This window comes from Scyliorhinus torazame, chromosome 4 (genome assembly GCF_047496885.1).
Source record: "Scyliorhinus torazame isolate Kashiwa2021f chromosome 4, sScyTor2.1, whole genome shotgun sequence".
Taxonomy (NCBI): Eukaryota; Metazoa; Chordata; class Chondrichthyes; order Carcharhiniformes; family Scyliorhinidae; genus Scyliorhinus; species Scyliorhinus torazame.
In genome coordinates, this window is record NC_092710.1 from 78,307,634 (window position 1) to 78,333,215 (window position 25,582).

The window sequence follows — 25,582 nt, forward strand, 5'->3', positions numbered from 1 at the left end:
TGAGGAGAAGGTAGGTCGGTGGGATAGCAGGATCGGGATGAAGGTGTGTCAGTGGGATTGCGGGGAAGGTGTGGCAGTGGAATTGGGGAGAAGGGGGGTCAGTGGGATTGAGGGATTGAGGAAAAGGTGGGTCAGTGGGATTGGGGAGAAGGTGGGTCAGTGGGACTGAGGAGAAGGTGGGCCGGTGGGATTGTGGAGAAGCTGGGTCAGTGGCATTGCGGGATTGGGAAGAAGGTGGGTCAGTGGGATTACGGGTTTAGGGAGAAGGTGGGTCAGTGGAATTGAGGGAGAGGGAGAAGGTGGATCAGTGTGATTGAGGGATTGGGGAGAAAGTGGGTCGGTGGGATTGGGGAGAAGGTGGGTCAGGGGATTGAGGGATTGGGGAGAAGGTGGGACAGTGGGATTGAGGGATTGGGGAGAAGGTGGGTCAGTGGCATTGAGGGATTTGGGAGAAGGTGGGTCGGTGGGATTGCGGGATTGGGGGGAAGGTGGGTCAGTGGAATTGAGGGATTGGGGAGAAGATTGATCAGTGCGATTGAGGGATTGGGGAGAAAGTGTGTCAGTGGGATTGGGGAGACGGTGGGTCAGTAGGATTGAGGGATTGGGGAGAAGGTGGGTCCGTGGGATTGAGGGATTGGCGAGAAGGTGGGTCGGTGGGATTGCGGGATTGGTGAGAAGGTGGGTCAGTGTGATTGAGGGATTGGGGAGAAGATGGGTCACTGGGATTGAGGGATTGGGGATACGGTGGGTCAATGGGATTGAGGGATTGGGGAGAATGTGTGTCAGTGAGATTGAGGGATTGGGGAGAAGGTGGGTCAGTGGGATTGGGGAGAAGGTTGATCAGTGGGATTGGGGAGAAGGTTGATCAGTGGGATTGGGGAGAAGGTGGGTCAGTGTGATTGGGGAGAAGATGGGTCAGAGGGATTGGGGAGAAGATGGTTCAGTGGGATTGGGGAGAAGGTGGGTCGGTGGGATTGCGGGATTGGGGAGAAGGTGGGTCCGTGGGATTGAGGGATTGGCGAGAAGGTGGGTCGGTGGGATTGCGGGATTGGTGAGAAGGTGGGTCAGTGGGATTGAGGGATTGGGGAGAAGATGGGTCACTGGGATTGAGGGATTGGGGATAGGGTGGGTCAATGGGATTGAGGGATTGGGGAGAATGTGTGTGTCAGTGAGATTGAGGGATTGGCGAGAAGGTGGGACATGTGGGATTGGGGAGAAGGTTGATCAGTGGGATTGGGGAGAAGGTGGGTCAGTGTGATTGGGGAGAAGATGGGTCAGTGGGATTGGGGAGAAGGTGGGTCAGTGGGATTGAGGGATTGGGGAGAAGATGGATCATGGGATTGAGGGATTGGGGAGAAGGTGGGTCAGTGGGATTGAGGGATTGTGGAGAAGGTGGGTCAGTGGGATTGGGCAGAAGACTGGTCAGTGGGTTTGAGGGATTGGGGAGAAGGTGTGTCGGTGGGATTGCGGGATTGGGGAGAAGGTGGGTCAGTGGGATTGAGGGATTGGGGAGATGGTGGGTCGGTGGATTGAGGAGAAGGTAGGTCGGTGGGATTGCAGGATCGGGAAGAAGGTGTGTTAGTGGGATTGCGCGGAAGGTGTGGCAGTGGAATTGGGGTGAAGGGGGGTCAGTGGGATTGAGGGATTGAGGAAAAGGTGGGTCAGTGGGATTGGGGAGAAGGTGGGTCAGTGGGACTGAGGAGAAGGTGGGTCGGTGGGATTGTGGAGAAGCTGGGTCAGTGGCATTGCGGGATTGGGAAGAAGGTGGATCAGTGGGATTACGGGTTTAGGAAGAAGGTGGGTCAGTGGGATTGAGGGAGAGGGAGAAGGTGGATCAGTGTGACTGAGGGATTGGGAGAAGGTGCGTCACTGGGATTGGGGAGAAGGTGGGTCAGTGGGATTAGGGAGAAGGTTGGTCAGTGGGATTGGGGAGAAGGTGGGTCAGTGGGATTGGGGAGGAGGTGGGTCAGTGGTATGGGGCGTAGGTGGGTCAGTGGGATTGAGGGATTGGGGAGAAGGTGGGTCAGTGGGATTTAGGGATTGGGCAGAAAGTGGGTCGGTGGGATTGGGGAGAAGGTGGGTGAGGGGATTGAGGGATTGGGGAGAAGGTGGGACAGTGGGATTGAGGGATTGGGGAGAAGGTGGGTCAGTGGGATTGAGGGATTTGGGAGAAGGTGGGTCGGTGGGATTGCGGGATTGGGGGGAAGGTGGGTCAGTGGAATTGAGGGATTGGGGAGAAGATTGATAAGTGCGATTGAGGGATTGGGGAGAAAGTGTGTCAGTGGGATTGGGGAGACGGTGGGTCAGTAGGATTGAGGGATTGGGGAGAAAGTGGGTCTGTGGGATTGGGGAGAAGGTGGGTCCGTGGGATTGAGGGATTGGCGAGAAGGTGGGTCGGTGGGATTGCGGGATTGGTGAGAAGGTGGGTCTGTGTGATTGAGGGATTGGGGAGAAGGTGGGTCACTGGGATTGAGGGATTGGGGATACGGTGGGTCAATGGGATTGAGGGATTGGGGAGAATGTGTGTCAGTGAGATTGAGGGATTGGGGAGAAGGTGGGTCAGTGGGAATGGGGAGAAGGTGGGTCAGTGTGATTGGGGAGAAGATGGGTCAGAGGGATTGGGGAGAAGATGGTTCAGTGGGATTGGGGAGAAGGTGGGCCGGTGGGATTGCGGGATTGGGGAGAAGGTGGGTCCGTGGGATTGAGGGATTGGCGAGAAGGTGGGTCGGTGGGATTGCGGGATTGGTGAGAAGGTGGGTCAGTGGGATTGAGGAATTGGGGAGAAGATGGGTCACTGGGATTGAGGGATTGGGGATAGGGTGGGTCAATGGGATTGAGGGATTGGGGAGAATGTGTGTCAGTGAGATTGAGGGATTGGCGAGAAGGTGGGACATGTGGGATTGGGGAGAAGGTTGATCAGTGGGATTGGGGGAAGGTGGGTCAGTGTGATTGGGGAGAAGATGGGTCAGAGGGATTGGGGAGAAGATGGGTCAGTGGGATTGGGGAGAAGTTGGGTCAGTGGGATTGAGGGATTGGGGAGAAGGTGGGACAGTGGGATTGAGGGATTGGGGAGAAGGTGGGTCAATGGGATTGAGGGATTGGGGAGAAGGTGGGTCGGTGCAATTGCGGGATTGGGGCGAATGTGGGTCAGTGGAATGGAGGGGTTGCGGAGAAGAGGGATCTGTGGGATTGAGGGATTGGGAGAAGGTGGGTCGGTGGGATTGCAGGTTTGGGGAGAAGGTGGGTCAGTGGGATTGAGGGATTTGGGAGAACGTGGGTCAGTGGAATTGGGGAGATGGTGGGTCAGTTGCATTGGGGAGAAGGTGGGTCAGTGGGATTGAGGGATTGGGGAGAACGTGGGTCAGTGGGATTGGGGAGAAGGTGGGTCAGTGGGATTGGGGAGAAGGTGGGTCAGTGGGATTGGAGAAAAGTGGGTCAGTGGGATTGGGGAGAAGGTGGGTCAATGGGATTGAGGGATTGGGGCGAAAATGGGTCAGTGGGATTGAGCGATTGGGGAGAAGATGGATCAGAGTGATTGAGGGATTGGGGAGAAGGTGGGTCATGGTATTGAGGGATTGGGGAGAAGGTGGGTCAGTGGGATTGAGGGATTGGGGACAAGGTGGGTCAGTGGGATTGGGGAGAAGGTTGGTCAGTGGGATTGAGGGATTGGGGAGAAGGTGGGTCGGTGGGATTGCAGAATTGGGGAGAAGGGTCAGTGCGATTGAGGGATTGGGGAAAAGATGGGTCAGTGGGATTGAGGGATTGGGGAGAAGTTGGGTCAGTGGGATTGAGGGATTGGGGAGAAGGTGGGTCAGTGGGATTGTGGCATCGGGGAGAAGATGAGTCAGTGGTATTGGGAGAAGGAGGGTCAGTGGGATTGGACAGAAGGTGGGTCAGTGGGTTTGGGGAGAATGTGGGTCACTGGGATTGGGGAGAAGGTGGGTCAGTGGGATTGGAGAGATTGTGGGTCAGTGGGAATGAGGGATTGGGGAGAAGGTGTCTTCCTGGGATTGCGGGATTGGGGAGAATGTGGGTCAGTGGGAATGAGGGATTGGGGAGAAGATGGGTCAGTCGGATTGAGAGATGGGAGCGAAGGTGGGTCAGTGGGATTGAGGGATTGGTGAGAAAGTGGGTCCATGGGATTGGGGATAAAGTGTGTCATTGGAATTGGGGAGAAGGTGGGTCAGTGGGATTGAGGGATTGAGGAAAAGATGGGTCAGTCGGATTGGGGAGAATTTTTGTCAGTGGAGCTGAGGGATTGGGGAGAAGATGGGATAGTGGGATTGAGGGATTGTGGAGAAGGTGGGTCAGTGGGATTGCGGAATTGGGGAGAAGGTGGGTCAGTGGGATTGAGGGATTGGGGAGAAGGTGGGTCGGTGCAATTGCGGGATTGGGGCGAATGTGGGTCAGTGGAATGGAGGGGTTGCGGAGAAGAGGGATCTGTGGGATTGAGGGATTGGGAGAAGGTGGGTCGGTGGGATTGCAGGTTTGGGGAGAAGGTGGGTCAGTGGGATTGAGGGATTTGGGAGAACGTGGGTCAGTGGAATTGGGGAGATGGTGGGTCAGTTGCATTGGGGAGAAGGTGGGTCAGTGGGATTGAGGGATTGGGGAGAACGTGGGTCAGTGGGATTGGGGAGAAGGTGGGTCAGTGGGATTGGGGAGAAGGTGGGTCAGTGGGATTGGGGAAAAGTGGGTCAGTGGGATTGGGGAGAAGGTGGGTCAATGGGATTGAGGGATTGGGGCGAAAATGGGTCAGTGGGATTGAGGGATTGGGGAGAAGATGGATCAGAGTGATTGAGGGATTGGGGAGAAGGTGGGTCATGGTATTGAGGGATTGGGGAGAAGGTGGGTCAGTGGGATTGAGGGATTGGGGACAAGGTGGGTCAGTGGGATTGGGGAGAAGGTTGGTCAGTGGGATTGAGGGATTGGGGAGAAGGTGGGTCGGTGGGATTGCAGGATTGGGGAGAAGGGTCAGTGCGATTGAGGGATTGGGGAAAAGATGGGTCAGTGGGATTGAGGGATTGGGGAGAAGTTGGGTCAGTGGGATTGAGGGATTGGGGAGAAGGTGGGTCAGTGGGATTGTGGCATCGGGGAGAAGATGAGTCAGTGGTATTGGGAGAAGGAGGGTCAGTGGGATTGGAGAGAAGGTGGGTCAGTGGGTTTGGGGAGAATGTGGGTCACTGGGATTGGGGAGAAGGTGGGTCAGTGGGATTGGAGAAATTGTGGGTCAGTGGGAATGAGGGATTGGGGAGAAGGTGTCTTCCTGGGATTGCGGGATTGGGGAGAATGTGGGTCAGTGGGAATGAGGGATTGGGGAGAAGATGGGTCAGTCGGATTGAGGGATGGGAGCGAAGGTGGGTCAGTGGGATTGAGGGATTGGTGAGAAAGTGGGTCCATGGGATTGGGGATAAAGTGTGTCATTGGAATTGGGGAGAAGGTGGGTCAGTGGGATTGAGGAAAAGGTGGGTCAGTGGGATTGGGGAGAATTTTTGTCAGTGGAGCTGAGGGATTGGGGAGAAGATGGGATAGTGGGATTGAGGGATTGTGGAGAAGGTGGGTCAGTGGGATTGCGGAATTGGGGAGAATGTGGGTCAGTGGGATTGAGGGATTGGGGAGAAGATGGATCATGGGATTGAGGGATTGGGGAGCAGGTGGGTCAGTGGGATTGAGGAATTGGGGAGAAGGTGGGTCAGTGGGATTGGGGAGAAGATTGGTCAGTGGGTTTGAGGGATTGGGGAGAAGGTGGGTCGGTGGGATTGCGGGATTGGGGAGAAGGTGGGTCAGTCGGATTGAGGGATTGGGGAGATGGTGGGTCGGTGGATTGAGGAGAAGGTAGGTCGGTGGGTTTGCGGGATCGGGAAGAAGGTGTGTCAGTGGGATTGCGGGGAAGGTGGGGCAGTGGAATTGGGGTGAAGGGGGGTCAGTGGGATTGAGGGATTGAGGAAAAGGTTGGTCAGTGGGATTGGGGAGAAGGTGGGTCAGTCGGACTGAGGAGAAGGTGGGTCGGTGGGATTGTGGAGAAGCTGGGTCAGTGGCATTGCGGGATTGGGAAGAAGGTGGGTCAGTGGAATTACGGGTTTAGGAAGAAGGTGGGTCAGTGAGATTGAGGGAGAGGGAGAAGGTGGATCAGTGTGATTGAGGGATTGGGGAGAAGGTGCGTCACTGGGATTGGGGAGAAGGTGGGTCAGTGGGATTACGGAGAAGGTGGGTCAGTGGGATTGGGGAGAAGGTGGGTCAGTGGGATTGGGGAGGAGGTGGGTCTGTGGGATGGGGCAAAGGTGGGTCAGTGGGATTGAGGGATGGGGAGAAGGTGGGTCAGTGGGATTGAGGGATTGGGGAGAAAGTGTGTCGGTGGGATTGGGGAGAAGGTGGGTCAGGGGATTGATGGATTGGGGAGAAGGTGGGACTGTGGGATTGAGGGATTGGGGAGAAGGTGGGTCAGTGGGATTAAGGGATTGGGGAGAAGGTGTGTCGGTGGGATTGCGGGATTGGGGGGAAGGTTGGTCAGTGTAATTGAGGGATTGGGGAGAAAGTGTGTCAGTGGGATTGGGGAGGCGGTGGGTCAGTGGGATTGAGGGATTGGGGAGAAGGTGGGTCGGTGGGATTGCGGGATTGGGGAGAAGGTGGGTCCGTGGGATTGAGGGATTGGCGAGAAGGTGGGATTGCGGGATTGGTGAGAAGGTGGGATTAAGGGATTGGGGAGAAGATGGGTCACTGGGATTGAGGGATTGGGGATACGGTGGGTCAATGGGATTGAGGGATTGGGGAGAATGTGTGTCAGTGAGATTGAAGGATTGTGGAGAAGGTGGGTCAGTGGTATTGGGGAGAAGGTTGATCAGTGGGATTTTGGAGAAATTGGGTCAGTGGGATTGGGGAGAAGATGGGTCAGTGGGATTGAGGGATTGGGGAGAAGGTGGGACAGTGGGATTGAGGGATTGGGGAGAAGGTGGGTCAATGGGATTGGGGGATTGGGGAGAAGGTGGGTCGGTGGAATTTCGGGACTGGGGCGAATGTGGGTCAGTGGAATTGAGGGGTTGCGGAGAAGAGGGATCTGTGGGATTGAGGGATTGGGAGAAGGTGGGTCGGCGGGATTGCAGGTTTGGGGAGAATGTGGGTCAGTGGGATTGACGGATTTGGGAGAACGTGGGTCATTGGAATTGGGGAGATGGTGGGTCAGTGGGATTGGAGAGAAGGTGGGTCTGTGGGATTGAGGGGTTGGGGAGAACGTGGGTCAGCGGGATTGGGGAGAAGGTGGTTCAGTGGGATTGGGGAGAAGGTGGGTCAGTGGGATTGGGTAAAAGTGGGTCAGTGGGATTGGGGAGAAGGTGGGTCAGTGGGATTGAGGGATTGGGGAGAAGATGGATCAGAGTGATTGAGGGATTGGGGAGAAGGTGGGTCATTGTATTGAGGGATTGGGGAGAAAGTGGGTCAGTGGGATTGAGGGATTGGGGCAAGGTGGGTCAGTGGGATTGGGGAGAAGGTTGGTCAGTGGGATTGAGGGATTGGGGAGAGGGTGGGTCGGTGGGATTGCAGGATTGGGGAGAAGGGTCAGTGTGATTGAGGGATTGGGGAGAAGATAGGTCAGTGGGATTGAGGGATTGGGGAGAAGGTGGGTCAGTGGGATTGAGGGATCGGGGAGAAGGTGGGTCAGTGGTATTGGGAAAAGGAGGGTCAGTGGGATTGGAGAGAAGGTGGGTCAGTGGGATTGGGGAGAATGTAGGTCAGTGGGATTGGGGAGAAGGTGGGTCAGTGGGATTGGAGAGATGGTGGGTCAGTGGGAATGAGGGATTGGGAAGAAGGTGGCTTCGTGGGATTGCGGGATTGGGGAGAAGGTGGGTCAGTGGGAATGAGGGATTGGGGAGAAGATGGGTCAGTGTGATTGAGGGATGGGAGAGAAGGTGGGTCAGTGGGATTGAGGTATTGGGGAGAAGGTGAGTCCGTGGGATTGAGAAGAAGGTATGTCGGTGGGATTGCAGGATCGGGAAGAAGTGGGTCAGTGGGATTGGGGAGAAAGTGTGTCATTGGAATTGGGGAGAAGGTGGGTCAGTGGGATTGAGGGATTGAGGAAAAGGTGGGTCAGTGGGATTGGGGAGAATTTTTGTCAGTGGAGCTGAGGGATTTGGGAGAAAATGGGATAGTGGGATTGAGGGATTGTGGAGAAGGTGGGTCAGTGTGATTGCGGAATTGTGGAGAAGGTAGGTCAGTGGGATTGAGGGATTGGGGAGATGATGGATCATGGGATTGAGGGATTGGGGAGAAGGTGGGTCAGTGGGATTGAGGGATTGGGGAGAAGGTGTGTCGGTGGGATTGCGGGATTGGTGGGAAGGTTGGTCAGTGTAATTGAGGGATTGGGGAGAAGATTGATCAGTGGGATTGAGGGATTGGGGAGAAAGTGTGTCAGTGGGATTGGGGAGGCGGTGGGTCAGTGGGATTGAGGGATTGGGGAGAAGGTGGGTCAGTGGGATTGCGGGATTGGGGAGAAGGTGGATCCGTGGGATTGAGGGATTGGAGAGAAGGTGGGATTGCGGGATTGGTGAGAAGGTGGGATTAAAGGATTGGGGAGAAGATGGGTCACTGGGATTTAGGGATTGGGGATACGGTGGGTCAATGGGATTGAGGGATTGGGGAGAATGTGTGTCAGTGAGATTGAGGGATTGTGGAGAAGGTGGGTCAGTGGTATTGGGGGAAGGTTGATCAGTGGGATTGGGGAGAAATTGGGTCAGTGGGATTGGGGAGAAGATGGGTCAGTGGGATTGAGGGATTGGGGAGAAGGTGGGACAGTGGGATTGAGGGATTGGGGAGAAGGTGGGTCAATGGGATTGAGGGATTGGGGAGAAGGTGGGTCGGTGGAATTTCGGGACTGGGGCGAATGTGGGTCAGTGGAATTGAGGGGTTGCGGAGAAGAGGGATCTGTGGGATTGAGGGATTGGGAGAAGGTGGGTCGGCGGGATTGCAGGTTTGGGGAGAAGGTGGGTCAGTGGGATTGACGGATTTGGGAGAACGTGGGTCATTGGAATTGGGGAAATGGTGGGTCAGTGGGATTGGAGAGAAGGTGGGTCAGTGGGATTGAGGGTTTGGGGAGAACGTGGGTCAGCGGGATTGGAGAGAAGGTGGGTCAGTGGGATTGGGGAGAAGGTGGGTCAGTGGGATTGGGTAAAAGTGGGTCAGTGGGATTGGGGAGAAGGTGGGACAATGGGATTGAGGGATTGGGGCGAAAATGGGTCGGTGGGATTGAGGGATTGGGGAGAAGATGGATCAGAGTGATTGAGGGATTGGGGAGAAGGTGGGTCATGGTATTGAGGGATTGGGGAGAAGGTGGGTCAGTGGGATTGAGGGATTGGGGCAAGGTGGGTCATTGGGATTGGGGAGAAGGTTGGTCAGTGGGATTGAGGGATTGGGGAGAGGGTGGGTCGGTGGGATTGCAGGATTGGGGAGAAGGGTCAGTGTGATTGAGGGATTGGGGAGAAGGTGGGTCATGGTATTGAGGGATTGGGGAGAAGGTGGGTCAGTGGGATTGAGGGATTGGGGCAAGGTGGGTCATTGGGATTGGGGAGAAGGTTGGTCAGTGGGATTGAGGGATTGGGGAGAGGGTGGGTCGGTGGGATTGCAGGATTGGGGAGAATGGTCAGTGTGATTGAGGGATTGGGGAGAAGATAGGTCAGTGGGATTGAGGGATTGGGGAGAAGGTGGGTCAGTGGGATTGAGGGATCGGGAAGAAGGTGGGTCAGTGGTATTGGGAAAAGGAGGGTCAGTGGGATTGGAGAGAAGGTGGGTCAGTGGGATTGGGGAGAATGTAGGTCAGTGGGATTGGGGAGAAGGTGGGTCAGTGGGATTGGAGAGATGGTGGGTCAGTGGGAATGAGGGATTGGGAAGAAGGTGGCTTTGTGGGATTGCGGGATTGGGGAGAAGGTGGGTCAGTGGGAATGAGGGATTGGGGAGAAGATGGGTCAGTGGGATTGTGGGATGGGAGAGAAGGTGGGTCAGTGGGATTGAGGTATTGGGGAGAAGGTGGGTCCGTGGGATTGAGAAGAAGGTATGTCGGTGGGATTGCAGGATCGGGAAGAAGGTGGGTCAGTGGAATTGGGGAGAAAGTGTGTCATTGGAATTGGGGAGAAGGTGGGTCAGTGGGATTGAGGGATTGAGGAAAAGGTGGGTCAGTGGGATTGGGGAGAATTTTTGTCAGTGGAGCTGAGGGATTTGGGAGAAAATGGGATAGTGGGATTGAGGGACTGTGGAGAAGGTGGGTCAGTGGGATTGCGGAATTGGGGAGAAGGTAGGTCAGTGGGATTGAGGGATTGGGGAGATGATGGATCATGGGATTGAGGGATTGGGGAGAAAGTGGGTCAGTGGGATTGAGAGATTGGGGAGAAGGTGGGTCAGTGGGATTGGGGAGAAGATTGGTCAGTGGGTTTGAGGGATTGGGGAGAAGGTGGGTCGGTGGGATTGCGGGATTGGGGAGAAGGTGGGATTGAGGGATTGGGGAGATGGTGGGGCGGTGGGATTGCGGGATCGGGAAGAAGGTGTGTCAGTGGGATTGCGGGGAAGGTGGGGCAGTGGAATTCTGGTGAAGGGCGGTCAGTGGGATTGAGGGATTGAGGAAAAGGTGGGTCAGTGGGATTGGTGAGAAGGTGGGTCAGTGGGACTGAGGAGAAGGTGGGTCGGTGGGATTGTGGAGAAGCTGGGTGAGTGGTATTGCGGGATTGTGAAGAAGGTGGGTCAGTGGGAATACGGGTTTAGGGAGAAGGTGGGTCAGTGGGATTGAGGGAGAGGGAGAAGGTGGATCAGTGTGACTGAGGGATTGGGGAGAAGGAGCGTCACTGGGATTGGGGTGAAGGTGGGTCAGTGGGATTAGGGAGAAGGTGGGTCAGTAGGATTGGGGAGAAGGTGGGTCAGTGGGATTGGGGAGGAGGTGGGTCGGTGGGATGGGGCGAAGGTGGGTCAGTGGGATTGAGGGATTGGGGAGAAGGTGGGTCAATGGGATTGAGGGATTGGGGAGAAAGTGGGTCGGTGGGATTGGGGAGAATGTAGGTCGGTGGGTTTGCGGGATTGGGAAGAAGGTGTGTCAATGGGATTGCGGGGAAGGTGGGGCAGTGGAATTGGGGTGAAGGGGGGTCAGTGGGATTGAGGGATTGAGGAAAAGGTGGGTCAGTGGGATTGGGGAGAAGGTGGGTCAGTGGGACTGAGGAGAAGGTGGGTCGGTGGGATTGTGGAGAAGCTGGGTCAGTGGCATTGCGAGATTGGGAAGAAGGTGGGTCAGTGGGATTACGGGTTTAGTAAGAAGGTGGGTCAGTGGGATTGAGGGAGAGGGAGAAGGTTGATCAGTGTGATTGAGGGATTGGGGAGAAGGTGCGTCACTGGGATTGGGGAAGAGGTGGGTCAGTGGGATTGAGGGATTGGGGAGAAGATGGGTCAGTGGGATTGAGGGATTGGGGAGAAAGTGGGTCGGTGGGATTGAGGGATTGGGGAGAAGGTCTGTCCGTGGGATTGAGAAGAAGGTAGGTCGGTGGGATTGCAGGATCGGGAAGAAGGTGGGTCAGTGGGATCGGGGAGAAAGTGTGTCATTGGAATTGGGGAGAATGTGGGTCAGTGGGATTGAGGGATTGAGGAAAAGGTGGGTCAGTGGGATTGGGGAGAATTTTTGTCAGTGGAGCTGAGGGATTGGGGAGAAGATGGGATAGTGGGATTGAGGGATTGTGGAGAAGGTGGGTCAGTGGGATTGGGGAGAAGGTGGGTCAGTGGGATTGAGGGATTGGGGAGAAGATGGATCATGGGATTGGGGAGAAGGTGGGTCAGTGGGATTGAGGGATTGGGGAGAAGGTGGGTCAGTGGGATTGGGCAGAAGACTTGTCAGTTGGTTTGAGGGATTGGGGAGAAGTTGGGTGGGTGGGATTGCGGGATTGGGGAGAAGGTGGGTCAGTGGGATTGAGGGATTGGGGAGATGGTGGGTCGGTGGATTGAGGAGAAGGTAGGTCGGTGGGATTGCGGGATCGGGAAGAAGGTGTGTCAGTGGGATTGCGGGGAAGGTGTGGCAGTGGAATTGGGGTGAAGGGGGGTCAGTGGTATTGAGGGATTGAGGAAAAGGTTGGTCAGTGGGATTGGGGAGAAGGTGGGTCAGTGGGACTGAGGAGAAGGTGGGTCGGTGGGATTGTGGAGAAGCTGGGTCAGTGGCATTGCGGGATTGGGAAGAAGGTGTGTCAGTGGGATTACGGGTTTAGGAAGAAGGTGGGTCAGTGGGATTGAGGGAGAGGGAGAAGATTGATCAGTGCGATTGAGGGATAGGGGAGAAAGTGTGTCAGTGGGATTGGGGAGACGGTGGGTCAGTAGGATTGAGGGATTGGGGAGAAGGTGGGTCGGTGGGATTGGGGGATTGGGGAGAAGGTGGGTCCGTGGGATTGGGCAGAAGACTTGTCAGTTGGTTTGAGGGATTGGGGAGAAGTTGGGTCGGTGGGATTGCGGGATTGGGGAGAAGGTGGGTCAGTGGGATTGAGGGATTGCGGAGATGGTGGGTCGGTGGATTGAGGAGAAGGTAGGTCGGTGGGATTGCGGGATCGGGAAGAAGGTGTGTCAGTGGGATTGCGGGGAAGGTGTGGCAGTGGAATTGGGGTGAAGGGGGGTCAGTGGGATTGAGGGATTGAGGAAAAGGTGGGTCAGTGGGATTGGGGAGAAGGTGGGTCAGTGGGACTGAGGAGAAGGTGGGTCGGTGGGATTGTGGAGAAGCTGGGTCAGTAGCATTGCGGGATTGGGAAGAAGGTGTGTCAGTGGGATTACGGGTTTAGGAAGAAGGTGGGTCAGTGGGATTGAGGGAGAGGGAGAAGATTGATCAGTGCGATTGAGGGATAGGGGAGAAAGTGTGTCCGTGGGATTGGGGAGACGGTGGGTCAGTAGGATTGAGGGATTGGGGAGAAGGTGGGTCGGTGGGATTGGGGGATTGGGGAGAAGGTGGGTCCGTGGGATTGAGGGATTGGCGAGAAGGTGGGTCGGTGGGATTGCGGGATTGGTGAGAAGGTGGGTCAGTGTGATTGAGGGATTGGGGAGAAGGTGGGTCACTGGGATTGAGGGATTGGGGATACGGTGGGTCAATGGGATTGAGGGATTGGGGAGAATGTGTGTCAGTGAGATTGAGGGATTGGGGAGAAGGTGGGTCAGTGGGATTGGGGCGAAGGTTGATCAGTGGGATTGGGGAGAAGGTGGGTCAGAGGGATTGGGGAGAAGATGGGTCAGTGGGATTGGGGAGAAGTTGGGTCAGTGGGATTGGGTAGAAGGTGGGACAGTGGGATTGAGGGATTGGGGAGAAGGTGGGTCAATGGGATTGAGGGATTGGGGAGAAGGTGGGTCGGTGGAATTGCGGGATTGGGGCGAATGTGGGTCAGTGGAATTGAGGGGTTGCGGAGAAGAGTGATCTGTGGGATTGAGGGATTGGGAGAAGGTGGGTCGGTGGGATTGCAGGTTTGGGGAGAAGGTGGGTCAGTGGGATTGAGGGATTTGGGAGAACGTGGGTCAGTGGAATTGGGGAGATGGTGGGTAAGTGGGATTGGGGAGAAGGTGGGTCAGTGGGATTGGGGAGAATGTGGGTCAGAGGGATTGGGGAGAAGGTGGGTCAGTGGGATTGGGGAGAAGGTGGGTCAGTGGGATTGGGGAAAAGTGGGTCAGTGGGATTGGGGAGAAGGTGGGTCAATGGGATTGAGTGATTGGGGCGAAAATAGGTCAGTGGGATTGAGGGATTGGGGAGAAGGTGGGTCAGTGGGATTGAGGAATTGGGGAGAAGGTGGGTCGGTGGGATTGAGGTGAAGGTAGGTCGGTGGGTTTGCGGGATCGGGAAGAAGGTGGGTCAGTGGGATGGAGGAGAATGTGGGTCAGTGGGATTGGGGAGAAGGTGGGTCAGTGGGTTTGAGGGATTGAGGAGAAGGTGGGTCAGTGGGTTTGGGGAGAAAGTGGGTCAGTGGGATTGAGGAGAAGGTGTGTCAGTGGGATTGGGGAGAAGGTGGGTCAGTGGGATTGAGGGATTGAGGAAAAGGTGGTTAAATGGAATTGAGGAGAAGGTGGATCAGTGTGATTGGGGAGAAGATGGGTCAGTGGGATTGGGGAGAAGATGGGTCAGTGGGATTGGGGAGAAGTTGGGTCAGTGGGATTGAGGGAATGGGGAGAAGGTGGGTCAGTGGGATTGGGAAGAAGGTGGATCAGTGGGATTGGGGAGAAGGTGGGTCAGTGTGATTGGGGAGATGATGGGTCAGTCGGATTCGGGAGAAAATGGGTCAGTGGGATTGGGGAGAAGTTGGGTCAGTGGGATTGAGGGATTGGGGAGAAGGTGGGCCAGTGGGATTGAGGGATTGGGGAGAAGGTGGGTCGGTGGAATTGCGGGATTGGTGCGAAGGTGGGTCAGTGGGATTGAGGGGTTGCGGTGAAGATGTGTCTGTGGGATTGAGGGATTGGGGAGAAGGTGGGTCGGTGGGATTGCGGGTTTGGAGAAGATGGGTCAGTGGGATTGAGTGATTTTGGAGAAGATGGGTCAGTGGGATTGAGGGATTGGGGAGAAGGTGGATCAGTGGGATTGAGGGATTGGGGAGAACGTGGTTCAGTGTGGTTGGTGAGAAGGTGGGTCAGTGGGATTGGGGAGAAGGTGGGTCAGTGGGATTGAGGGATTTGGAAGATGTTGGGTCAGTGTGATTGGGGAGAAGGTGGGTCAGTGGGATTGGCGAGAAAGTGGGTCAGTGGGATTGGGGAGAATTTGGCTCAATGGGATTGAGGGATTGGGGAGAAAATGGGTCAGTGGGATTGAGGGATTGGGGAGAAGGTGGGTCAGTCGAATGGAGGAATTGGGGAGAAGGTGGGTCGCTGAGATTGAGGAGTAGGTAGGTCGGTGTGATTGCGGGATCGGGAAGAAGGTGGATCAGTGCGATTGAGGAGAAGGTGGGTCAGTGGGATTGAGGGATTGGGGAGAATGTGGGTCAGTGGGATTGAGGGATTGGGGAGAAGGTGAGTCATTGGGATTGTGGAGAAGGTGGGTCAGTGGGATTGAGGGATTGGGGTGGCGGTGGGTCAGTGGGATTGGGGAGAAGGGTTAGTGGGATTGAGGGATTGGGGAGAAGGTGAGTCAGTGGGATTGAGGGATTGGTGAGAAGGTGAGTCAGTGGGATTGGGGAGAAGGTGGGTCACTGGGATTGGGGAGAAGGTGGGTCCCTGGGATTGGGGAGAAGGTGGGTCCCTGGGATTGGGGAGAAGGTGGGTCCCTGGGATTGGGGAGAAGGTGGGTCAATGGGATTGAGGGATTGTGGAGAACGTGGGTCAGTGGAATTGAGGGATTGTGGAGAAGGTGGGATTTTGGGATTTGGGAGAAGATAGATTGGTGATATTTAGAGAAGACCTTGCTGACTCTCTGTCTTTCTGTGCCTCTCTGTTTCTCTCTCCCTGTCACTCTTTCTCAATCTCTGTCGCTCTCTCTCTATCCATCTCTCTCTCTGCCTCCCTTTCTCTGTCTCTCTCTGTCTCTCTCACTCGGCCTCCCTCTCTCTCTCCCTCTCTCTCTGTCTCTTTCACTCTCACTCTCTGTCTCTGTCTCTCTCTTTGTACCCTGTCTCTTGCTCTATCTCTACCTGTCAGTCTCTTTCTCTCCATCTATATATGTCGGTCTTTGTTTCTCTTTCTCTCTTTCTATCTCTCTGTTTTTGTCTATTTCTCTCTCTATCTAACTCTCACTGTTTCTATCTCTCTGTTTCGGTCCATTTTTCTCTCTCCCTCTCTCTAGGATCCTCAATGTCCTCGGATCTCAGGCGATCCAGGACGGTCCAGTCCTTGGAGGTCCCCGGAGGTGTGTCGACCCTCCACCAGTCCCGCTCCTCCACCGAGTCCCGCTGTGCTGCTCTCAGGGAGGAATTTCAGGAATACCGGCGACGGAAGGAGAGAGAGCAGTCGGAGGGAGCCCAGGGGAAGGACCTGAGCAGCTTTGGGAGCTTGGAGCAGGCTACCCTCCTGTGAATGCCATGGGCTCGCTCTGTGTAATACCGCCTGGGCCTTCTCGCAGAGAAGGAGTGAAATGTGCTGTCCCCTCCCCGCCTCCTGGGGCAGCGTCACCTGGGATCGCACTGTGTACTTTGCCCAAGGTGTCAGAGGGGAAACTTGACCTCAGGATGGGACAGCTGTGAAGACACTGAAATAAAAATGGTTTTCATTGGTCAGACTGAGGAGTCAATGATTTTCTCTCGATCTCTCATCCCCTCTCCTCATTTGTCTCAATCTCTCTGCCTCTCTATTTCTGCACCTCTTTCTGTCTCTCTTCATTTCTCCTGGCCTCTCAGACACTCCTCTCCCACTGTGTCCCTCTCACTCACTCACTCCCTCTTCCTCTTCTTTTTCTCTTATCTCCCTCTGCCTTTCATTTTCTCGTGCTCCCTGTTCCATCTCACTCCATGAACCACAGTCTCTCTCGCACACATGCATAATCACTCTCACTCATTCTCTCTCTCCTCCCTGTCTATCTCTTTCTGTCTTTCTCTCTGTCTCTCTTTCTGTCTTTCTCTCTGTCTCACTCGTGCTTTTGAGGACAGTCTTTCTCTCTCTCTCTCTTTTTCTGTCTTTCTCTCTGTCTCACTTGTGCTCTCTATCTCTCTCTATTCCTCCTTCTTTTGGCTCTCACGCTCTCTCTTTGCCTCTCCCTCTGTCTCTTGCTCTGTGACTGTCTGTCTCTCTGCCTGTCTCTCTCTCTTCCTCCCTCTCTCGGCCTTGCCTCTCAGGCTCTAACTGCTTCACCCTCTCACTCGGCCTTTCTCTCCATCTGTGTGTGTCTCCATCTCTTGCTCTTTGTCTCTCTGTCTCTCTCTCTCTCTCTCTGTCTCTCTCTCTCTCTGCCTCTCTCTGTCTCTCGCTCTCTGTCTCTCTCTATCTCTCGCTCTCTGTCTCTGCCTCTCTCTCTCTGTCTGTCCATCGCTCTCTCTCTCTCTGCCTCTCTGTCTCTCTCTCTCTCTGCCTCTCTCTCTGTCTCGCTCTCTCTCTGTCTCTGTCTCTCTGTCCACTCTCTCTGCCTCTCTCTCTGCCTCTCTGTCACGCTCTCTCTCTGTCTCTCTCTCTCTGTCTCTGTCTCTCTGTCTCTCTCTCTGTCCATCACTCTCTCTCTCTCTCTGTCTCGCTCTCTCTCTGTCTCTCTCTCTCTGCTTCTTCCTCTCTCTCTCTCTCTCTCTGCCTCTCTCTCTGTCTCTCTCTCTCTCTGTCTCTTTCTGCCTCTGTCTCTCTCTCTGCCTTTCTGTGTGTGAGTCAGTCTGTCTCTCTGTCTTTCTCTGTCTCTCTCTCTACCTTTCGCTCTGCCTCTCTCTCTACCTCCCTCTCTCTTTCTCTCTTCCTCTCCACCTCTCTCTCTCTCTGCCTTTTGCTCTGCCCTCCTCTCTCTCTCTATCTCTGCCTCTCTCTCTTTCTCCATCCTCTCTCTCTGCCCCTCCCTCTCTCTACCTCCCTCTCTTTCTCTCTTCCTCTCCACCTCTCTGCCTCTTGTTCTGCCTCTCTCTCTCTATCTCTGCCTCTCTCTCTTCATCCGTCTGTCTCTGCCCCTCTCTCTCTGCCTCCCTCTCTTCTCTCTCCATCCTTCCCTCTCTGCCTCCCTCTGTCTCTCTGCCTTCCCCACCGTTTCTCTCTTCATCCCTCTCTCTCTCTCTCTCTCTCTCTGCCTCTCTCTCTCTCTCTCTTCCTCTCCATCCCTCCCCCTCTCTCTTTCTCCCTCTCCATCCCTCCCTCTCTCTCTCTCTCTCTCTCTTCCTCTCCATCCCTCCCTCTCTCTCCGCCTCTCTCTCTCTCTTCCTCTCCATCCCTCTCTCTCTGCCTCTCTCTCTTCCTCTCCAATCCCTCCCTCTCTCTCTCTCTCCGCCTCTCTCTCTCTCTCTCTTCCTCTCCAATCCCTCCCTCTCTCTCTCTGCCCCTCTCTCTCTCTTCCTCTCCATCCCTCCCTCTCTCTCCGCCTCTCTCTCTCTCTCTCTCTCTTCCTCTCCAATCCCTCCCTCTCTCTCTCTCTTACCCTCTCAGGCCCAGCTGATTGTCAGAGGGAAAGGCGAGTCTGCAGTCTCTGCTTTCCTGTATTCAGTGAGAGGAGAGGGTGGATTGACTGCAGTGCTGGGTGAGGCAGAATGAAGCAGCTGAGATTGTGGAGCAGTGTTCGGGACGGTGTGAAACCAGGACTGGAGTGCTCATTTCCCCTGCTGCATATCCGCTGACAAACAGATTAACCAAACAATCACAAACTGACAATGTTCACAGGAAAATTCCCCAGAGCACCTCACTGCACTGCCACACTGGGAGCAATTTACAAAAGTATTTAGCACGAATTGAGACACACGGGGAGACAGGAGGGGCAGATAGAGAATGGTCAAAGAGGAACGAGTTGAGGACAGCCTTAAAGTGAGAGAGGAAGAGGTCTCACAACACCAGATTAAAGTCCAACAGGTCTGTTTCAACTCCAGCCCCAGTCCAATGCCGGCATCGCCACATTAAAGTGAGGGAGGCAGAAGGGAGGCGATGGGAGGTAATTCCAGAGCTTCGGGTCCCCGGCACCTGAGGCATAGCCACGAATGGTGGGGCCTTGGGAGGCAGGAGATGGTCAAGAGGCCTGAATTGGAGGAGCGCAGAGGTAGGGAGGGTTGTAGGGGCTGGAGGAGGTTACAGAGATAGGGAGGGTTGTCGATGCTGGAGGAGGTTACAGAGATAGGGAGGGGTGTCGAGGCTGGAGGAGGTTATAGAGATAGGGTTGTAGGGTCTGGAGGAGGTTACAGAGATAAGGAGGGGTCTCGAGGCTGGAGGAGGTTACAGAGATAGGGTTGTAGGGGCTGGTGGAGGTTACAGAGATAGGGAGGGTTATAGGGTCTGGAGGAGGTTACAGAGATAGGGAGGGTTGTAGGGACTGGGAGGTTACAGAGATAAGGAGGATTGTAGGGGCTGGAGGAGGTTACAGTGATGGAGAGGATTGTAGAGACTAAGGAGGTTACAGAGATAGGGAGGGTTGCACGAACTGGAGGAGGTTACAGAGATAGGGAGGATTGTAGAGGCTGGAGGAGGTTACAGAGATAGGGAGGATTGTATAGGCTGGAGGAGGTTACAGAGATAGGGAGGGTTGTCGATGCTGGAGGAGGTTACAGTGATAGGGAGGGTTGTCGAGGCTGGAGGAGGTTACTGAGATAGGGTTGTAGAGTCTGGAGGAGGTTACAGAGATAGGGAGGATTGTAGGGTCTGGAGGAGGTTAGAGAGATAGGGAGGGGTGTCGAGGCTGGAGGAGGTTACCGAGATAGGGAGGGTTGTCGATGCTGGAGGTGGTTAGAGAGATAGGGAGGGGTGTCGAGGCTGGAGGAGGTTACAGAGATAGGGAGGGATGTCGAGGCTGAAGGAGGTTACAGAGATAGGGTTGTAGGGTCTGGAGGAAGTTACAGAGATAGGGAGGATTGTAGGGGCTGGAGGAGGTTACAGAGTTAGGGAGGGTTGTCGATGCTGGAGGAGGTTACAGTGATAGGGAGGGTTGTCGAGGCTGGAGGAGGTTACTGAGATAGGGTTGTAGGGTCTGGAGGAGGTTACAGAGATAGGGAGGGTTGGTTAGGTTGGAGGAGGTTACAGATATAGGGGCTGGTGGAGGTTTCAGAGTTACGGAGAGTTGTAGGGGCTGGAGGAGGTTACAGAGATAGGGAGGGTTCGAGGGGCTGGAGGAGGTTACAGAGATAGGGAGGGTTGTAGAGGCTGGAGGAGGTTACAGAGATAGGGTTGTAGGAGCTGGAGGAGGATACAGAGATAGTGGGGATCATAGGGGCTGGAGGAGGTTACAGAGATAGGGAGGGTTGTCGATTCTGGAGGAGGTTACAGAGATAGGGAGGGATGTCGAGGCTGAAGGAGGTTACAGAGATAGGATTGTAGGGTCTGGAGGAAGTTACAGAGATAGGGAGGATTGAAGGGGCTGGAGGAGGTTACAGAGATAGGGAGGGTTGTCGATGCTGGAGGAGGTTACAGTGATAGGGAGGGTTGTCGAGGCTGGAGGAGGTTACTGAGATAGGGTTGTAGAGTCTGGAGGAGGTTACAGAGATAGGGAGGATTGTAGGGTCTGGAGGAGGTTAGAGAGATAGGGAGGGGTGTCGAGGCTGGAGGAGGTTACCGAGATAGGGAGGGTTGTCGATGCTGGAGGTGGTTAGAGAGATAGGGAGGGGTGTCGAGGCTGGAGGAGGTTACAGAGATAGGGAGGGATGTCGAGGCTGAAGGAGGTTACAGAGATAGGGTTGTAGGGTCTGGAGGAAGTTACAGAGATAGGGAGGATTGTAGGGGCTGGAGGAGGTTACAGAGTTAGGGAGGGTTGTCGATGCTGGAGGAGGTTACAGTGATAGGGAGGGTTGTCGAGGCTGGAGGAGGTTACTGAGATAGGGTTGTAGGGTCTGGAGGAGGTTACAGAGATAGGGAGGGTTGGTTAGGTTGGAGGAGGTTACAGATATAGGGGCTGGTGGAGGTTTCAGAGTTACGGAGAGTTGTAGGGGCTGGAGGAGGTTACAGAGATAGGGAGGGTTCGAGGGGCTGGAGGAGGTTACAGAGATAGGGAGGGTTGTCGATGCTGGAGGAGGTTACAGAGATAGGGTTGTAGGGTCTGGAGGAGGTTACAGAGAAGGGGAGGGTTGTAGGGTCTCGAGGAGATTAGAGAGATAGGGAGGGGTGTCGAGGCTGGAGGAAGTTACAGAGATAGGGTTGTAGGGTCTGGAGGAGGTTACAGAGATAGGGAGGGTTGAAGGATCTGGAGGGGGTTACAGAGATAGGGAGGGTTGTAGGGGCTGGAGGAGCTTACAGAGATAGGGTTGTAGGGTCTGTAGGAGGTTACAGAAATAGGGAGGGTTGTAGGGGCTGGAGGAGGTTACAGAGATAGGGAGGATTGTTGGGGCTGGAGGAGGTTACAGAGTTATGGAGGGTTGTAGGGTCTGTAGGAGGTTACAGGGTTAGGGAGGGTTGTAGGGTCTGGAGGAGGTTAGAGAGATAGGGTTGGGTTGTAGGGGCTGGAGGAGGTTACAGAGATAGGGAGGGTTGTCGATGCTGGAGGACGTTACAGAGATAGGGGGGATTGTAGAGGCTGGAGGAGGTTACAGAGATAGGGAGAGTTGTAGGATCTGGAGAAGGTTACAGAGATAGGGTTGTAGGAGCTGGAGGAGGTTACAGAGATAGGGAGGGTTGTAGGGGCTGGAGGAGATTAGAGTGATAGGGAGGGTTGAAGGGCCTGGAGGGGGTTACAGAGATGGGTAGATTTGTAGGGGCTGGAGGAGGTTACAGAGATAGGGACGGTTGTCACTGCTGGAGGAGGTTACAGAGATAGGGAGGGGTGTCGAGGCTGGAGGAGGTTACAGAGATAGGGTTTGTAGGGTCTGGTGGAGGTTACAGAGATAGGGAGGGTAGTAGGGGCTCCAGGAGGTTACAGAGATAGGGAGAGTTGTAGGGTCTGGAGGAGGTTACAGAGATAGGGTTGTAGGAGCTGGAGGAGGTTACAGAGATAGTGGGGATCTAAGGGGCTGGAGGAGGTTACAGAGATCGGGAGGATTGTATAAGCTGGAGGAGGTTACAGAGATAGGGAGGGTTGTCGATGCTGGAGGTGGTTAGAGAGATAGGGAGGGGTGTCGAGGCTGGAGGATGTTACAGAGATAGGGAGGGATGTCGAGGCTGAAGGAGGTTACAGAGATAGGGTTGTAGGGGCTGGAGGAGGTTACAGAGATAGGGAGGGTTGTCGAGGCTGGAGGAGGTTACTGAGATAGGGTTGTAGGGTCTGGAGGAGGTTACAGAGATAGGGAGGGTTGGTTAGGTTGGAGGAGGTTACAGATATAGGGGCTGGTGGAGGTTTCAGAGTTAGGGAGAGTTGTAGGGGCTGGAGGAGGTTACAGAGATAGGGAGGGTTCGAGGGGCTGGAGGAGGTTACAGAGATAGGGAGAGGTGTCGAGGCTGAAGGAGGTTACAGAGATAGGGTAGTAGGGTCTGGAGTAGGTTACAGAGATAGGGAGGATTGTAGGGGCTGGAGGAGTTTACAGAGATAGGGAGGGTTGTCGATGCTGGAGGCGGTTACAGAGATAGGGAGGGTTGTCGAGGCTGGAGGATGTTACAGAGATAAGGTTGTCGTGTCTGGAGGAGTTTACAGAGATAGGGAGGGTTGCTGAGGTTGGAGGAGGTTACAGAGATAGCGGCTGTTGGAGGTTACAGAGGTAGGGAGAGTTGTAGGGGCTGGAGGAGGTTACAGAGATAGGAGGGTTCTATGGGCTGGAGGAGGTTACAGAGATAGGGTTGTAGGGGCTGACGGAGGTTACAGAGATAGGGAGGGTTGTAGGGGCTGGAGGAGATTACAGTGATAGGGAGGGTTGAAGGGTCTGGAGGGGGTTACAGAGATGGGTAGATTTGTAGGGGCTGGAGGAGGTTACAGATATAGGGGCTGGTGGAGGTTACAGAGTTAGGGAGAGTTGTAGGGGCTGGAGGAGGTTACAGAGATAGGGAGGGTTCTAGGGACTGGAGGAGGTTACAGAGATAGGGAGGGTTGTCGATGCTGGAGGAGGTTACAGAGATAGGGTTGTAGAGTCTGGAGGAGGTTACAGAGATAGGGAGGGGTGTATGGTCTGGAGGAGTTTAGAGAGATAGGGAGGGGTTTCGAGGCTGGAGGAGTTTACAGATATAGGGTTGTAGGGGCTGAAGGAGGTTACAGAGATAGGGAGGGTTGTAGGGGCTGGAGCAGGTTACAGAGATAGGGGTGTAGAGTCTGGAGGAGGTTACAGAGATAGGGAGGGTTGTAGGTTCTGGAAGAGGTTAGAGAGATAGGGAGGGGTGTCGAGGCTGGAGGAGGTGACAGAGATAGGGTTGTAGTGGCTGGAGGAGGTTACAGAGATAGGGAGGGTTGAAGGGTCTGGAGGGGGTTACAGAGATAGGGAGGATTGTAGGGGCTGGAGGAGGTTACAGAGATAGGGAGTGTTGTAGGGGCTGGAGGAGCTCACAGAGATAGGGTTGTAGGGTCTGGAGGAGGTTACAGAAATAGGGAGGGTTGTTGTGGCTGGTGGAGGTTACAGAGTTAGGGAGGATTGTTGGGGCTGGAGGAGGTTACAGAGTTAGGGAGGGTTGTAGGGTTTGTATGAGGTTACAGAGTTAGGGAGGGTTGTAGGGTCAGGAGGAGGTTAGAGAGATAGGGTTGGGTTGTAGGGGCTGGAGGAGGTTACAGAGATAGGTAGGGTTGTAGTGTCTGGAGGAGGTTAGAGAGATAGGGAGGGGTGTCGATGCTGGAGGAGGTTAACGAGATAGGGAAGGTTGTCGATGCTGGAGGTGGTTAGAGAGATAGGGAGGGGTGTCGAGGCTGGAGGAGGTTACAGAGATAGGGAGGGATGACGAGGCTGAAGGAGGTTACAGAAATAGGGTTGTAGGGTCTGGAGGAAGTTAAATGATAGGGAGGATTGTAGGGGCTGGAGGAGGTTACAGAGATAGGGAGGGTTGTCGATGCTGGAGGAGGTTACAGTGATAGGGAAGGTTGTCGAGGCTGGAAGAGGTTACTGAGATAGGGTTGAAGGGTCTGGAGGAAATTACAGAGTTAGGGAAGGTTGGTGAGGTTTGAGGAGGTTACAGATATAGGGGCTGGTGGAGGTTAGAGAGTTAGGGAGAGTTGTAGGGGCTGGAGGAGGTTACAGAGATAGGGAGAGTTCGAGGGGCTGGAGGAGGTTACAGAGATAGGGAGGGTTGTCGATGCTGGAGGAGGTTACAGAGATAGGGTTGTAGTGTCTGGAGGAGGTTACAGAGATAGGGTGGGTTGTAGGGTCTGGAGGAGGTTAGAGAGATAGGGAGGGGTGTCGAGGCTGGAGGAGGTTACAGAGATAGGGTTGTAGGGGCTGGAGGAGGTTACAGAGATAGGGAGGGTTGAAGGGTCTGGAGGAGGTTACAGAGATAGGGTTGTAGGAGCTGGAGGAGGTTACAGAGATAGTGGGTATCTAAGGGATGGAGGAGGTTACAGAGATAGGGAGGGTTGTCGATTCTGGAGGAGATTACAGAGATAGGGAGGGATGTCAAGGCTGAAGGAGGTTACAGAGATAGGGTTGTAGGGTCTGGAGGTGGTTACAGAGATAGGGAGGATTGTAGGGGCTGGAGGAGGTTACAGAGATAGGGAGGGTTGTCGATGCTGGAGGAGGTTACAGTGATAGGGAGGGATGTTGAGGCTGGAGAAGGTTACTGAGATAGTGCTGTAGGGTCTGGAGGAGGTTACAGAGATAGGGAGGGTTGGTGAGGTTGGAGGAGGTTACAGATATAGGGACTGGTGGAGGTTACAGAGTTAGGGAGAGTTGTAGGGGCTGGAGTAGGTTACAGAGATAGGGTGGGATCTAGGGGCTGGAGGATGTTACAGAGATAGGGAGGTTGTCGATGCTGGAGGAGGTTACAGAGATAGGGTTGTAGAGTCTGGAGGAGGTTACAGAGATAGGGAGGGTTGTATGGTCTGGAGGAGGTTAGAGAGATAGGGAGGGGTGTCGAGGCTGGAGGAGGTTACACATATAGGGTTGTAGGGGCTGAAGGAGGTTACAGAGATAGGGAGGGTTGTAGGAGCTGGAGGAGGTTACAGAGATAGGGGTGTAGAGTCTGGAGGAGGTTACAGAGATAGGGAGGGTTGTAGGTTCTGGAAGAGGTTAGAGAGATAGGGAGGGGTGTCGAGGCTGGAGGAGGTGACAGAGATAGGGTTGTAGGTTCTGGAGGCGGTTACAGAGATAGGGAGGGTTGAAGGGTCTGGAGGGGGTTACAGAGATAGGGAGGATTGTAGGGGCTGGAGGAGGTTACAGAGATAGGGAGTGTTGTAGGGGCTGGAGGAGCTCACAGAGATAGGGTTGTAGGGTCTGGAGGAGGTTACAGAAATAGGGAGGGTTGTTGTGGCTGGTGGAGGTTACAGAGTTAGGGAGGATTGTTGGGGCTGGAGGAGGTTACAGAGTTAGGGAGGGTTGTAGGGTTTGTATGAGGTTACAGAGTTAGGGAGGGTTGTAGGGTCAGGAGGAGGTTAGAGAGATAGGGTTGGGTTGTAGGGGCTGGAGGAGGTTACAGAGATAGGTAGGGTTGTAGTGTCTGGAGGAGGTTAGAGAGATAGGGAGGGGTGTCGATGCTGGAGGAGGTTAACGAGATAGGGAAGGTTGTCGATGCTGGAGGTGGTTAGAGAGATAGGGAGGGGTGTCGAGGCTGGAGGAGGTTACAGAGATAGGGAGGGATGACGAGGCTGAAGGAGGTTACAGAAATAGGGTTGTAGGGTCTGGAGGAAGTTAAATGATAGGGAGGATTGTAGGGGCTGGAGGAGGTTACAGAGATAGGGAGGGTTGTCGATGCTGGAGGAGGTTACAGTGATAGGGAAGGTTGTCGAGGCTGGAAGAGGTTACTGAGATAGGGTTGAAGGGTCTGGAGGAAATTACAGAGTTAGGGAAGGTTGGTGAGGTTTGAGGAGGTTACAGATATAGGGGCTGGTGGAGGTTAGAGAGTTAGGGAGAGTTGTAGGGGCTGGAGGAGGTTACAGAGATAGGGAGGGTTGTCGATGCTGGAGGAGGTTACAGAGATAGGGTTGTAGTGTCTGGAGGAGGTTACAGAGATAGGGTGGGTTGTAGGGTCTGGAGGA

General features: G+C 54.7%; 1 protein-coding gene across 2 annotated transcripts in view; it reads left to right on the forward strand.

Moving 5' to 3' along the window:
- Window positions 1-16,168, forward strand: part of LOC140410317 (protein turtle homolog A-like) — a 431,590-nt gene extending 415,422 nt beyond the window's left edge. For both annotated transcript variants that reach the window (XM_072498310.1, XM_072498311.1), the window contains one exon: window positions 15,743-16,168. In XM_072498310.1, the coding sequence (XP_072354411.1) occupies window positions 15,743-15,972 (230 nt within the window). In that variant the 3' untranslated portion in view covers window positions 15,973-16,168. The remainder of the gene's footprint in view (window positions 1-15,742) is intronic.
- The last annotated feature ends 9,414 nt before the right edge of the window (window positions 16,169-25,582 follow it).